At 37.5% G+C, this 14395-nt stretch overlaps 1 protein-coding gene across 6 annotated transcripts in view; it reads left to right on the top strand.

Moving 5' to 3' along the window:
* Nucleotides 1-1096: 1096 nt before the first annotated feature.
* Sult1b1 (sulfotransferase family 1B member 1) overlaps nt 1097-14395 on the top strand; it is a 36475-nt gene continuing 23176 nt past the window's right edge. Inside the window, exons 1-3 of one of the 6 annotated variants that reach the window (XM_021162314.3) lie at nt 1097-1243; nt 8644-8803; nt 9604-9732. In XM_021162314.3, the coding sequence (XP_021017973.1) occupies nt 8656-8803; nt 9604-9732 (277 nt within the window). In that variant the 5' untranslated portion in view covers nt 1097-1243; nt 8644-8655. Of the gene's footprint in view, nt 1244-5567; nt 5686-6897; nt 6990-7592; nt 7785-8643; nt 8804-9603; nt 9733-14395 lie in introns of those variants that run through there. The other 5 variants (XM_021162313.3, XM_029478003.2, XM_085836824.1 and 2 more) reach the window with 5 other exon arrangements.

The raw sequence follows: 14395 nt of genomic DNA, 5'->3' as shown, positions 1-14395 counted from the left end.
TGTAATGTGGATATAAGCCTGCAACAAACAACACCAATATTATGGGATGCTCAGAACTCTATAAACAATGCTGAGATGGTTTGGGCATTGGAACACAGGCAGGAGACCCATTGCTATGGCCCTTTATCTACTAGTCACAGTGCTTTGTATCTTCACTAGAATGAGATGCTGGGGTGTTTTTGAGTCACTCTAGTGTAGATTACCACATCATGTTGCTTCTAAGAAATGTCAGAGGCTTGCAACTCCATAGGAAAAACAATAATATCAACAAACCAGACCCCCCCATATCTCCCAGAGTCTAAGCCACAAACCAAGTAGTACACATGGCTCTAGCTGCATATATAGCAGAAGATGGCATTGTCAGATATCAGTGAGAGGAGAGATTCTTGGTCCTATGAAGGCTCAATAGATGCCCCAGTGTAGGGGATTTGAGGGTGGGGAGAGAGAAGTGAGTGGGTGGGTGTAGAAACACCCTCATAGAAGCAGGGAGAGAGGGGATACTGGGATTCCTGGAGCAGGGGGTCAGGGGTGGGAAAGGGGATAATATTTGAAATGTAAATAAAGAAAATATCCAATAAAAAAGGGAAAAGATGGCTCAGTGGTGAAGAACACTGAGTACTCTTCCAGACAACCCAGGCTCAATTCCCGGCACCCATCACACAAGTCTGTATACATTAGAAGGGGACCCAACACCTTCTCAAAGACATACATACAGGCCAAACATGAATGCACATAAAAAATAAAAAAATATTAAAAATGCCAGCCCTAATTTAAGAACTCATTGATCAATATGACAGAAACCATGTTAACATTTTACATTTTCCAGTCTTTCTGCTAATATAGTTGCCCTATGAGTTCTTCAAGATGTTTATCATTCTGCTTAACTTAGATAACCCTAAGGAAGTTATAATAATCCTTGCATCACAGTATTAGAAGGAAATGTTGGCTATCAATATTGAACATCGGTTTCTACATTCAGGTACCATGTTTGTGTGAAAATACACTTGCTCACCAATTTCACTAGGGGGCAAACTTTCACCATGTCATGATTGAGTCTAAATATTTACTTTGAGAGACATGTCCATCTAGAATATGCTGAAGTTCTGTGGGCTTTGGCTGGAACAATGTGGAAAAGACACAGACAGGAGCATTTTTTGTGTTTCTAAACACCTACAAGGTCCATGACTTCAGCTTTGACTTTTCTAAGGTCCATTATAGCAAGCTGTACCATGAAGCAAAACCGGTAGGTCTCAGTCTCAAAATGGGAAAATCTCTCTCTCTCTCTCTCTCTCTCTCTCTCTCTCTCTCTCTCTCTCTCTCTCTCTCTCTCTCTCTCTCTCTCTCTCTCTCTTGCTCTCTCTCAATCTTTCTCTCCTCTCTCTCTTCACCCTCCTTCCTCCTTTTCTCCCTTACTCTTTCTCTTACTTTTCTCTTTGTCTTTCTCCCCCTACTCTTCCTCCTATTCTTCTTTCCCCTTCTCCCCTTTCTACTCTCTTTTTCATTCTCTCTCTTGCCCTCTTTCTCTTTTCTGTCACTGATATGTATATATATATATATATATATATATATATGTATATAAAATCATTCTCACTTATAACTTATGGCTACAAGCATAAATATCTAGATGCCAATTTGATATGCATATTGTGTCCATTTAACAAAAATTACATCAGTGCTCCACTATTGCTTACATCTTACATATCGACATGTTTCAATCTGGTTTTCAGTACCAGACATAAATCTTCTTTTGGTGAGCAGGCCTTAAATCCAAAGAGGAAGTGTTTGGTACCTCTCCATGTAGTCATTCTACTATTGATTGCACCAGTGGGTAAGTTTTGCCTGGTCTGTCTTCACAGAAGCATCTAGAATCCGTGTGTGACTAAAATATTTGACAATTTTTTTCCCTAGCAGTAGGCAGTAGGGAAGCTAGCCAGGGAAAAATATTTATCAAATTACCAGCTTGTTTTCTCTATGTCCTGTAGGCAATGCATGTAATCTTTCAGGCATAGTATCTTACTATTTAGTTGTGGTGAGCAACCAACAGGAATGGCTAATTGTTTGGGGGAACATCAGGTTTCTTCCTAACCAACAATTTGTAGAGGTGCCCACCTTGGCACTGAGATTTTTCTTAATAATCGATGGCATCTAAGAGCAGCTTTGCTCACCTATGCAGGTGTTGAAAGAACATTTTCCAAGCAACACTTCTTATTCCTTGAAGTGGCTTTAAAGAAATGGTGGCAGTAAACAATGGCTTATACACTGAAGTACATTAGAATGAATGACACAATTCAGGGGCTCTTATTTGCTTTATAAATCTTTCAAAGTCAAGACTATTAGTGAGCATTGGTTCAACACAGATATAAAATACCTGGTCAATGATCCTGGTGGCTTCTCTCTGCTCAAGACAAGAATTCCCAGATTATAAAAAATTCAACCCGTTCACACACACAGTCTCTTCCAGAATAAGGTACTGAGGACTTAGAAAGAGTAAGGAATTCTCATCTTATTACAGATTTCATAAGGCTGTCAGCATAATTTCAGGTTGTGTCATAGATGACTCTCCCCTTAGATTGGGACAAGTGGGTAGCTGAGTGTTTAGATTTAATCATTGTGTTAAATAAAACAACATAACCGTTTATAAAAAGAAGATAATCTCAGTAGCATCACTAGTAGCTGTCAAACCTTTTCCCCTCTCACTTTTCACAGGATGGCACTTGAAGAATTTGCCCCATGATTACTCTGGACTTCAGTGTACAATTTTTGTGTAGATCAATTTGTGTGCCTGGACAGTTGCTGTTGTTTATATCAGAAGGAAGATTGGGTCAGATATTTTTCTCAGTCGTCTAAGTTTGTAGTTACTGTTGGTAGATAGGATAACAAATACAGAGAAATAATACCTTCTCCCATTCTGGTAGTGTCACAATGGATCTAAAACATGATTCATTGGAACTCACCTATTAATATAAGGAAGGAGATTTAATGTAAGCTGATTAAAGTGATTGAGTTCCAAGTGAAAACACAAGACAATTATGCACAGTCTGTTCTAGTGGGAACAGCAAAATGACCAGCCTGGAGAACTGAGACTATTGTTTTAAAGCCAGAAGGGGTAAATCTTTCCTTCTCCACAAGACAAGGGGTGTTTACTTGTTCTCAGTTACTACACTTCTTTCCAACCTTAGACAACTATTTTTCAGAAACCAAGACATTTTATGATGTCTTATCTATTAAAAACACTCTTCTTTTGCATCAAATTCTAATATTTTAGAATACTATATTTGAAGTATGGGGCTCCAAATGATGCTTTAGACTTTTATGTTGGTAGCTTAGGTTATTAGCACGTGTCAAAGTGAATTGCAAACTTGTCTAATATGATTTTCATTATCTTTGATTTATACTTGAGCTACCAAAAGAAGATAAAAATGAGAAATCAAAAGTTGATCACATGAGAAAGGTATTTTGTGACTTAAGGAATAAAAATAATTTTCTGTAGTCATTAAACAAGTTAAAATGCATAACCAAAAATTATTCACTATAGCAAATGCTGAGTTGACTTCATGATCTAATAAAATGCTCACTTAAAAAAGAAAATGTCTGCTTTTTGTTGGTTGGGAATCTGAAAGGTATTTCTTTGACACCGAGCCATTTAAGCCCTGCCTTTCTTTAGCAGCAGGTAAGAAGTAGAACCATGACGGTTATACACTTACTTCTAAGAAAGTGAAGCTTATATATCTATTTCAAGTGACAAGAACAAATTTACTAAGTTTTAAAACATTCAAAAAAATTTCCATGACTGTTTTTCCAACTCTCATCTGATTCTGTTTACTGCATACACTAATAAGCACTAATGATAGAGGAATTTGCTTTAGGTTTTGTGGACCTATTTGCCAATCTTTGTTCCATGCTTTCCGAAATGTTTAGAAATGTCATCATTGCCCTTGAGCTATTCTATTCAGGGTATTGTTATTAACAATTTGCGAAAAGCTTTGCTTAAAAGCATTATAAATTTAGAAACTTGTTCAATATACACCTGACAGAAAAATATGCACTTAGACTTCTTTCAATGTTCCTTTGAAATGCAACTTTGTAAAAGTATAAAACTGTCTCTCTCTAGAAAGAATTCATTTTCTTAAATAGCTTATATAAACTCTAAGCATATATACACTAAACTCTGAAGATGTACCCAAATATATCAGGCTATTATGTAAATACTAAATTATATGTTATATACTGTAACAAAATTTAAAAAATGGCCACTTGAAAAATTTGTTCTATTTATAGAATAAAAGTGATTTTAAAAATGCTTTAACATATACATTCACAAAACATCTGTTAACATAATAGTAACTTAAATATTTCAAAAGCTAGTAAGAATAGCCTATTAACAGTTTATTGGGTAAAACAACTTATAATAATGTATAATATTAAAACTGATAATATGAATAATTAGCATCTAGAGAGTGTGATGAGAATATCTTTTAAGATTATGTATTTATTATACAAAAAGTTTGCTGTCATCAATGTTAGCAGAATGAAAAAATGTGTTTGTAGTTTGTCAGATAGAATTTTAAATTTCCACAAATTTTACAATGTTTAACAATTCATTATAGCAATTGTTTCTAAAAACAAAATCTTTTCAAGGAGACAAAAACACAATTTCTTAATAGTAAATTATAGTTTAAAATTAATAATTGTACTGCAATGTTGGTGTTTCTGTTGGGCAAAATGTAAAATGTATGAAAAAATGCTAAGTCACAAACATTGGGAATCTGTTAGAAACATCCTTTATAGACAAAAAGTGATTTTAAAAATTCTCTGAGAAATAATGTATAAATTGTTGGTCTAAACAAAAGATTTCACTTCTTTCTGCACTTTATGATGCTTCCAGGCAAGACCAGAGCTTATCTGCTGCCATTGCAGCTAAATTGGACACCAATGCCCTTGTCCTAACCAAAACTTTTGCTTTTAGCAATTGGATTAGATATAATTTATAGGGTGGTCAAGAGTCTGGAGAAGGAAGACAAGAGCACTTTTCTGTGGGAATGAGTTCCCACCCACACATAATATCTTATTTATTCCTAGATGTGTGTGTGTGTGTGTGTGTGTGTGTACGAGGGGCAGAGGGAGAGACGGAACTTAGAAAATCATAGAGATGATTAGAATCGCAGTCATTCAGGAGCTGTTCTTTCTACTCGGTGAGTTTCTGCTCCTAAGTCAGCTGCTGCATTTTAATTCATGTCCATAATAGAAAACTCATACTTCTTTTAGATTAAAAAGCAACATGTATAATGCAATCACATTTCACCGTGTTCAAACATATGAAAAGGGCTTCTCAAATGAGAGGTGACCGACAGATCTGAGACATTTCTTGTGTGCTGTTTCCTCTTGCAGTTTTTGTCAGATTTTGTTAAGTTCGTAGAGAAGTTAACACACCGCTGATCTATGGCTTCCTGCCTTCCAGTTGTCACTCTGACCTATTACAACTGTTGAAAAAACAGGCCTTTGAGTGTGTGTTTGCATGGACTTCAATCCCTTCAAATCTTTGCTGATTGTAAAGTCAGAGGCTTTGCTTAGATCCTTATTGAACTTTTTATTTACCTTTCTGGAGCACAGAATGAGGTGCTCAGTCCATCTCAGATCACCACCAACTCTGAAGGTTCTTCACAGCAGCATTCATTCTGACTGAAGGTAAAATCTGAGCAATAAGATCACAATGTGAATTGAAATCTATTTTCTAAGGCATTTTTATTAGATATTTTCTTAATTTACAGTTCAAATGCTATCCCCAAAGCCCCTTATATCCTCCTCCCGCCCTGCTCCACAGCCCACCCACTCCTGATTCCTGGTCCTGGTATTCCCCTGTACTGGAGCAGATGATCTTCACAATACAAAGGGCCTCTACTTCCATTGGTGGCCAACTAGGCCATCCTCTGCTACATATGCAACTAGAAACACAGCTCTTGGGGGTACTGGTTAGTTCATATTGTTGTTCCTCCTGTAGGGTTGCAGGGTCCCTAATGAAGGAGCTAGAGAAAGTACCGAGGAACTAAAGGGGTCTGCAACACTACAGGAGGAAATCTGTTTTTAAATGATTTTCCTTCAAGCTTTTATCCATAGAGCTCTGTGGACCTACAAGAGTGTTACATTGAGCGCTTTTGCAATTTGAGTATCTTTTTCATAATTAAAAAAAATTGATTAATTAATTTATTTACATTTCAAATGTTATACCCCCTCCCAGTGACCCCTCCACAAGTCCATTATCCTCTCCTCCCTCACTCCTGCCTCTTTGAGGGTGCTCACCCATCCACCCACTTCTGCCTCACTGCTCTAGCATTCCTGTATCCTGGGTCATCAAGCCTCCACAGGACCAAGGGACTCCCCTCCCAGTGATTCCAGATAAGGCAGTTCTCCATTAATGTCTTGCTATGCTGAGACTATCTAACTTCCAGTTTCCGCTTTTAACTCTTTGGATTCAATAGAATGCGTTTGAAGCGTGCTGGGATTTGGGGGTGGTGTGGAAGGGTTCTTGTGAACTTTAAGCCTATTCAGGATCAAACAAACCCTTCTGCAATGTTTTCTGCCCAATCATTCATTCACTGTTAAATACACTCATGCACACTGTGGAGAGCACCGACTGTGGTGATTAGAGTTCTGATTCCAGAGCTAGGTTCATGTGTAGCAGACAGAAATAAACTTTGTTATTTATTTACAGACTTGGCTGAAAAAAAAAAAGTCAATAGCAAAAAGACTCATGTTTTCCTTCCTTCCTTCCTTCCTTCCTTCCTTCCTTCCTTCCTTCCTTCCTTCCTTCCTTCCTTCCTTCCTTCCTTCCTTCCTGTCTCTCTCTCTCTCTCTCTCTTTCTTTCTCTCTCTCTTTTTTTCATGTTTTTCAGTACTGTGTCTCACAAACAGTTCTGATCAAAGAGACAGGTCTTTTAATGTGGAGAATCACTCAGTCTTAACTTCAGATGACTCAGTTACTGTCTCCTAAGGTACATATTGTTAATCCTATTTTAATCTGTTGGATGTTCCTAGAATGAATCTTAGGTACTTTAATCTTAGGTTATGTCTCTACTTGAATGAAGATTTTGTATGTTGTGTAATTTATAAGTGAAAAAAAAATCGCCATAGCTTTTCCTGCGTGACTTACAGGCTTTTTTGTTAGTCTGTTCCATATTTTACAGGGAACACCATGTTTCAGCATATCTGGCTCAACAATACTAACTATTGGTACCTTTTCTGTCCTCTGTCCTCTATCTGTCCTATAATACTGAACTCAGAATTAACCATTCTGTCTGTTCAGTCAGCCTGGTAACTGATAGGTGGCAGAACTCTCGTGCATGCCTTCCCTGGTGTGGTGGCTCTGTTCAGAACTGCGTGGATTGTTCTCACGGTGCACACTTCATTTACTGCTGTCAGAGTTTTCCTGTGTGAGGAACTTGAGGTCTAGGTGGAGAAGAAATAATTCCTTGACTTAAAAGAAGTCCCCTCACAAAACAAAAAGACTCATATGCATGGGTTAAGTTACAGCTCTTTTAAAACATAGGGCTGAGCCCAGAGTACATAAGCAGCATGAGTCAGTGAGCAGGCCAAAGTCCATTCCTGGTGACCACTCCTCCTTTGTGATCTTGGACAGAATAGAGCTGCTTCCTCATTCCAAATACAAAATGAAAGGCACATCTTAAGACTGGGTAAAGAGGTGATTGGGGTGAAGAACTCTTGGAAGAAGGACTGGGAAGGGGGAGCAACATTTGGAATGTAAATAAAACAACTTGTAAAAAGACTGGGTAAGGAATGGCAATAATGGGTAAAAAAAAATAAAGCAATATATTTTCTTGACACTGAATCCGCTTTATTCAATTACATATCTATGAACTACATTGTTAGAGATTAATTAAAGTGACTTAGAATCATCTTTTTTGGATTTTAAGGCATTGCTTATTACAGAGAATTTCAGGATCTCATTAAAATGTAGATCTAAGAAGAGACCAATAGCCCAGGTATTTGTACACAGACAAGAACTTACTTCTGATATGTCAGTTTATGTTATAAATATAAAACAGTACTAGAAGCTAAATTAAAAAATAAGACTTTATGGGTAACTTAATCAAATTAAAAAGAAATCAAAATGCCTACAATTCCAAGGTGCTCGCTCATGTAGCTGAAGTCTACATTTGCATGTGTGGGCATGCACAGAGATTTATAGCGTCCTGCATCATTTCCTTAAGACTAGTGGCAAAGAAACAATTCCTAGAAGAGGACAAACTGTATGCAGGGTTTTCAGTGTAAAACTCAGAATAACAATAAACTAACTCTAAAGTTACCTCCACTTACACTAAAATATCAGCTAAAGTGTTAATATTTTAGTGTAAATGGAGGGTTTTCTTTTAGCATATATCTGTGAAAAATGACTTAATTCACTGAGGCATAATCCCACTTATTTTAAAAGCTTCTTTTGAAAACCTTTGTTCTGTTTTCAGAGAAGCATTTTTTGCCCTTGCCAGTCTGTAGTGTCACACCCATAAGTTACCCTTCGTGTTTCCGTGTACATTGTGATAAAGTCAAAGTTCACTTTGTATTATAGTCTTAAGTTTAACACTTGTTACACAGAACCTGATTTTTACTCCTTCTATTCTTTCTGTTCAGCCTGCTGCAAAAATGAGTGCCTCAGAAGACGTTTGGAGAAAAGATCTGAAGATGATCCATGGCTACCCCATGATATATGCTTTTGCACTCAACTGGGAAAGAATTGAAGAGTTCCAGAGCACACCAGGTGACATTGTAATAACCACTTACCCTAAATCAGGTGAGTCCTTCGTCCTGAAAAATACAGGTTTAACCTGCCTTTTTTGTCTTAAATTTTTCTTTTATTCATGTGTATATGTATAGCTGTTTGTATGTGGGGAACTTGTGTATGTGTGTGACTGGCCACAGAAGTGAGATGAATCCTATCTTCAAAGCTGGTATGGGGACTGTGGAGGGACATGTTAGAATTTAGAGGGAGAGATGGGAGGGGCAAATGATGTCATGGTGTTGTAATCTCAAAAAGTATTTTTTTTTTAAAAAATAACAAAAATGTTTCATGTTTACATGTGTGAGTTTCTCAAAGTGTAAATCATTAAATAATAACCAAACCATTAAGACAAAGAGACAAAGTTTGGATCGAAGATGAAAGGATGGACTATCCAGAGACTACCCCACCTGGGGATCCATCCCATAATCAGCCACCAAACCCAGACGCTATTGCATATGCCAGCAAGGTTTTGCTGAAGGGACCCTGGTATAGCTGTCTCGTATGAGGCTATGCCAGTGCCTGGCAAATACAGAAGTGGATGCTCACAATCATCTATAAGATGGAACACAGGGCCCCCAAGGAGAACCTAGAGAAAGCCTAGTCAGCCATTACTGGGAAGAGAGGCCCCTTGGTATTGCAAACTTTATATGCCCCAGTACAGGGGAATGCCAGGGCCAAGAAGTGGGAGTGGGTGGGTAGGGGAACAGGGTGGGGGGAGGGTATGGGCAACTTTCAGGATAGCATTTGAAATGTAAATAAAGAAAATTTCTAATAAAAAATGACAAAGAATCTGATCATGGATTCTGTTACAGGTACTACTTGGCTTAGTGAGATTGTAGACATGGTTCTAAATGATGGAAATGTTGAAAAATGTAAGAGAGATGTTATCACCTCTAAAGTTCCAATGTTGGAACTGAGTGTTCCTGGAATAAGAATATCAGGTAAGATCAGATTATAATTCCTGCAAGAGTATGCTTACCTAACATTGTCCTAGTTGTAATTTCAATTCAGAATTAGAAGAATAAATAAAGAAAAAAGAAACAGACCACAGGTGTTTGCATAATTGTAAAGAATTACTCACTGTAGTTATAGATTTATTAGTAAAATATGCATCTTCTCATCAATGAATGTACACAAATATTGTAACATTAGAAAGTAAATTAACTTATATCAATTTTATTACTCTCATAGAGCTAAAGAATAAAACTGAACAAGATATAATCATAAGAAAGATTGCCTTAGATGGCACATTCAATTCTAGCTACACATAATTACAGCCCAAAGTTATACAGATATTTTGAGAAAATATAATGTAGGAACATGAAGCATCATGTTAATGGTAAGTGTTAATGGACTGATGCATAAAAGACCTTAGGGCAACTCATGAACTAAAGGAACAGTGGAGAAAACGGAAGGAGTGGGGTGCGAAGCAACGTGAAATCATATAGTGTAGGATTAAATATAGAAATGTGAAATGCTTAAAATTTTTTTTAATTATATTCTAAACATGCTAGGCTTTGTTGAATGGATTTAGGAATGTGGGAGTCAGTCATTGAGTGTCATTTTTGTTGTTTAACATACAAAGTCTACATAGGTGGCTATGTGAGATTGAATTTGTATTGCTAGAGATATACTTTAGATTGACTGGCTGACAGATCACCTACAAAGTATGAGGAAATTGAAGAGTGAAGGGTGAGTCCAGAAGTTTTATTTAGGTCAACCAAGTGTTCTATGAAGCCAGGGGTTTATTTTGAAACTTGGGAAGGATGAATTTGGTAAGGTTATTAATAATTCTGAATAAAATGTTAGATTTCAGGTATTGGATATTTTAAATAATCAATTGAAAGAGATTCATTTGGCAACTTTCAGCCTAATTAGCCCTTGGAAGCAAGGCTGTTGACCAACAAAAGTGTAATCAAAATATAATGGCTATCCATAAAAGTACCATCATGAAGAGTTTGAGATAGTGGAGATGACAAAACTGTTAAAGCTAGGATGGACTGGAAATGCCTGGTCATACAGGCAACTGTAAAATATCATTTTAAGTAAACCTTCTGGGAACCTAGATAAGAACACAGAATCATGGGAGTCACCCTTCCCACACTTCAAATTAAACAGCAGAGTATAAACCCTTACTGCCCTGGAGAAGGCCTGTAGATAGAAGGTTTGTAACTTCCAGAGCAAGGGATCTGTTGGTTCTTAGCTGTGGTCTAAAGTAAAATGTAAAATAAAAGCTTGAAAATTAACTATAGCTTTAAAACCACAGAAAAATATAAAACCAAATAGTGTAGATATGGGAGTCTGAGATTACTGCTAAAGGCAGGGTTAAAGGTTCAGTCCGTTGCCATAGAGAGGTCTGTTGAAGTTTAACGAAGTGATGAAGGTGGTATTTGGATTTACTCTAGAGCCAGTTGTGGATACCTGTGACAGCTTGATAAACTCCTAGAAGTCATAATTCATGATATAAAAGGCTAATTTAAACCACCTCACTTGGAAAAATGACTCTGAGACAGAGGAAAATGAGAAATCTTTTATGAAATTTGAGGCAAGGATAAGGAAAAATATGCATAGGAAAGGCAGCCTAAAAATAACAGAGGGAAACGTGCCTATAGAAGATTACAACTTTCATTTCTCTGTACTAGGAAATGTGGCTGGAGCTGCCAGTTTGGAGACTTGAGATCTGATGTTGATTTTTCTATGTCTTTAGTTAATATCTTCAGATAAATCCAGTACATCCAATCTCCAATTACATTTAAAATTCAGACCATACAACATTTGATTTAGAATAAGTTTATCCCAAAGATCTAAAAAAGAGACACAAATGAAAAATATGTTATTTATCTAAAACTCTAACTGGCCACCTTAGATTTTTATTTGATTTTTATGACCTTATTTCTATTGCTATAAAAGGGTTGGTTGTGTTTAATATTTGTTGTGACCATGGAGTTCAGTCAACAAGAAAGTCACTGTAAATGACATAAATTGCATTCCTGTTCTGAGAGAATTTCCATTCTATTACATATTATATGTTGTATATTATATGATCATATATAGGCTGTTTATTTTGTTATCATATGCATAATAGATTGAGCATGGGCAATGAGCATGAGAACGGTGGGTTGAGCACATTTCTTTTGTGAAATGTTGCCTATTAAAGAATAGGTTGCCATGGACATCTCTAAATACTTCAAGCTGGCCTTGAATTTAACATTCTCATGCCTTCTGAATATTGGGATTAAAACTTTCAGCCACAATGACAAAGTCCATGCAGTGTTACATACAAGTAAGTGTTATACAGAACACTGTAGTTGGATGTTGTATTATAAATTATTATAAACAATTAAAACTGTCATAAATTATAAATGATTAAAACGAGTGATTGTTTGGGATTGGTTAATCAAATGTAAGAGTTTTTCAGAAAAATACACTCCTAGGCTGAAAATAACAAGAATATGTTCTATTAACAGGTAATTTAAAGATTAGAGTAGTTTAAAGTGATATTGAAATTAAAATATTCATAAGACTTTAAGATTTGTATGAAAGAGGTAATAGAAATACATGTGAACAATTTTTCAGAAATAGATCCAATAAAATTCCAAGTTACTAAGTAGTGATTTACTCCTCATTTTTGGAATAAAGAAAATAAAACGAGAGACCTGCCCTGCAGAGAGTGCCATCTTGGCTCCGGGACTCCGCCGAACTTAGTCTACAGGTTAGAGTGAGGACCACAGAGGCAGACAGCTTCTGGGACAGGCGGGAGCCACAGAGCCGCTGAGGCAGCACCCTTTTGGGGCCGCAGACATCCGGCACCCTCCCAGTCGGAGGACAGTGACCTGCCCTGCAGGGAGCGCCATCTTGGCTCCGGGACTCCGCCGAGCTTAGTCTCTACAGGTCAGAGTGGGGACCACGGGGGCAGACGGCTTCTGGGACAGGCGGGAGCCACAGAGCTGCTGAGGCAGCACCCTTTAGGGGCCGCAGACATCCGGCACCCTCCCAGTCGGAGGACAGTGACCTGCCCTGCAGGGAGCGCCATCTTGGCTCCGGGACTCCGCCAAACTTAGTCTGTACAGGTCTGCTGACAGAGGATACTCAGAATCCCCAGAAGAACAACCTCTGAACAGAGACAACTATAACAACTCCAGAGATTACCAGATGGTGAGAGGTAAAGGTAAGAATCTTACTAACAGAAACCAAGACCACTCACCATCATCAGGACCCAGCACTCCCACTTCTCCCAGTCCAGGGCACCCCAACACACCTGAAAAACTAGACCTGGATTTAAAAGCATATCTCATGATGATGGTAGAGGACATCAAGAAGGACTTTAAAGAACTACAGGAGAACATGGCTAAAGAGTTACAAGTCCTTAAAGAAAAACAGGAAAACACAACCAAACTGGTAGAAGTCCTTAAAGAGAAACAGGAAAACACATCCAATCAGATGATGGAAATGAACAAAACCATACTAGACCTAAAAAGGGAAGTAGACACAATAAAGAAAACCCAAAATGAGGCAACACTGGAGATAGAAACCCTAGGAAAGAAATCTGGAACCATAGATGCAAGCATCAGCAACAGAATACAAGAGATGGAAGAGAGAATCTCAGGTGCAGAAGATTCCATAGAGAACATGGGCACAACAATCAAGGAAAATGGAAAATGCAAAAAGATCCTAACTCAAAACATCCAGGAAATACAGGACACAATGAGAAGACCAAACCTACGGATAATAGGAGTGGATGAGAATGAAGATTTTCAACTCAAAGGACCAGCAAACATCTTCAACAAAATTATAGAAGAAAACTTCCCAAATCTAAAGAAAGAGATGCCCATGAACATACAAGAAGCCTACAGAACTCCAAATAGGCTGGACCAGAAAAGAAATACCTCCCGACACATAATAATCAGAACAACAAATGCACTAAATAAAGATAGAATACTAAAAGCAGTAAGAGAAAAAGGCCAAGTAACATATAAAGGCAAGCCTATCAGAATTACACCAGATTTTTCACCAGAGACTATGAAAGCTAGAAGATCCTGGACAGATGTTATATAGACACTAAAAGAACACAAATTCCAGCCCAAGCTACTATACCCAGCCAAACTCTCAATTAACATAGATGGAGAAACCAAAGTATTCCACGACAAAGCCAAATTCACACATTATCTCTCCACGAATCCAGCCCTTCAAAGGATAATAACAGAAAAAAAACAATACAAGGACAGGAACCATGCCCTAGAAACAACAAGAAGGTAATCCCTCAACAAACCTAAAAGAAGACAGCCACAAGAACAGAATGCCAACTTTAACAACAAAAATAACAGGAAACAACAATTACTTTTCCTTAATATCTCTTAATATCAATGGACTCAACTCCCCGATAAAAAGACATAGACTAACAAACTGGCTACACAAACAAGACCCAACATTTTGCTGCTTACAAGAAACTCATCTCAGAGAAAAAGATAGACACTACCTCAGAATGAAAGGCTGGAAAACAATTTTCCAAGCAAATGGTCTGAAGAAACAAGCTGGAGTAGCCATTCTAATATCAGATAAGATTGACTTCCAACCCAAAGTCATCAAAAAAGACAGGGAGGGGCA

This window comes from Mus caroli, unplaced genomic scaffold, assembly GCF_978045245.1.
Source record: "Mus caroli unplaced genomic scaffold, Mus_caroli_1 scaffold_4, whole genome shotgun sequence".
Lineage (NCBI taxonomy): Eukaryota > Metazoa > Chordata > Mammalia > Rodentia > Muridae > Mus > Mus caroli.
This window is presented reverse-complemented; position numbering and strand designations above follow the sequence as displayed.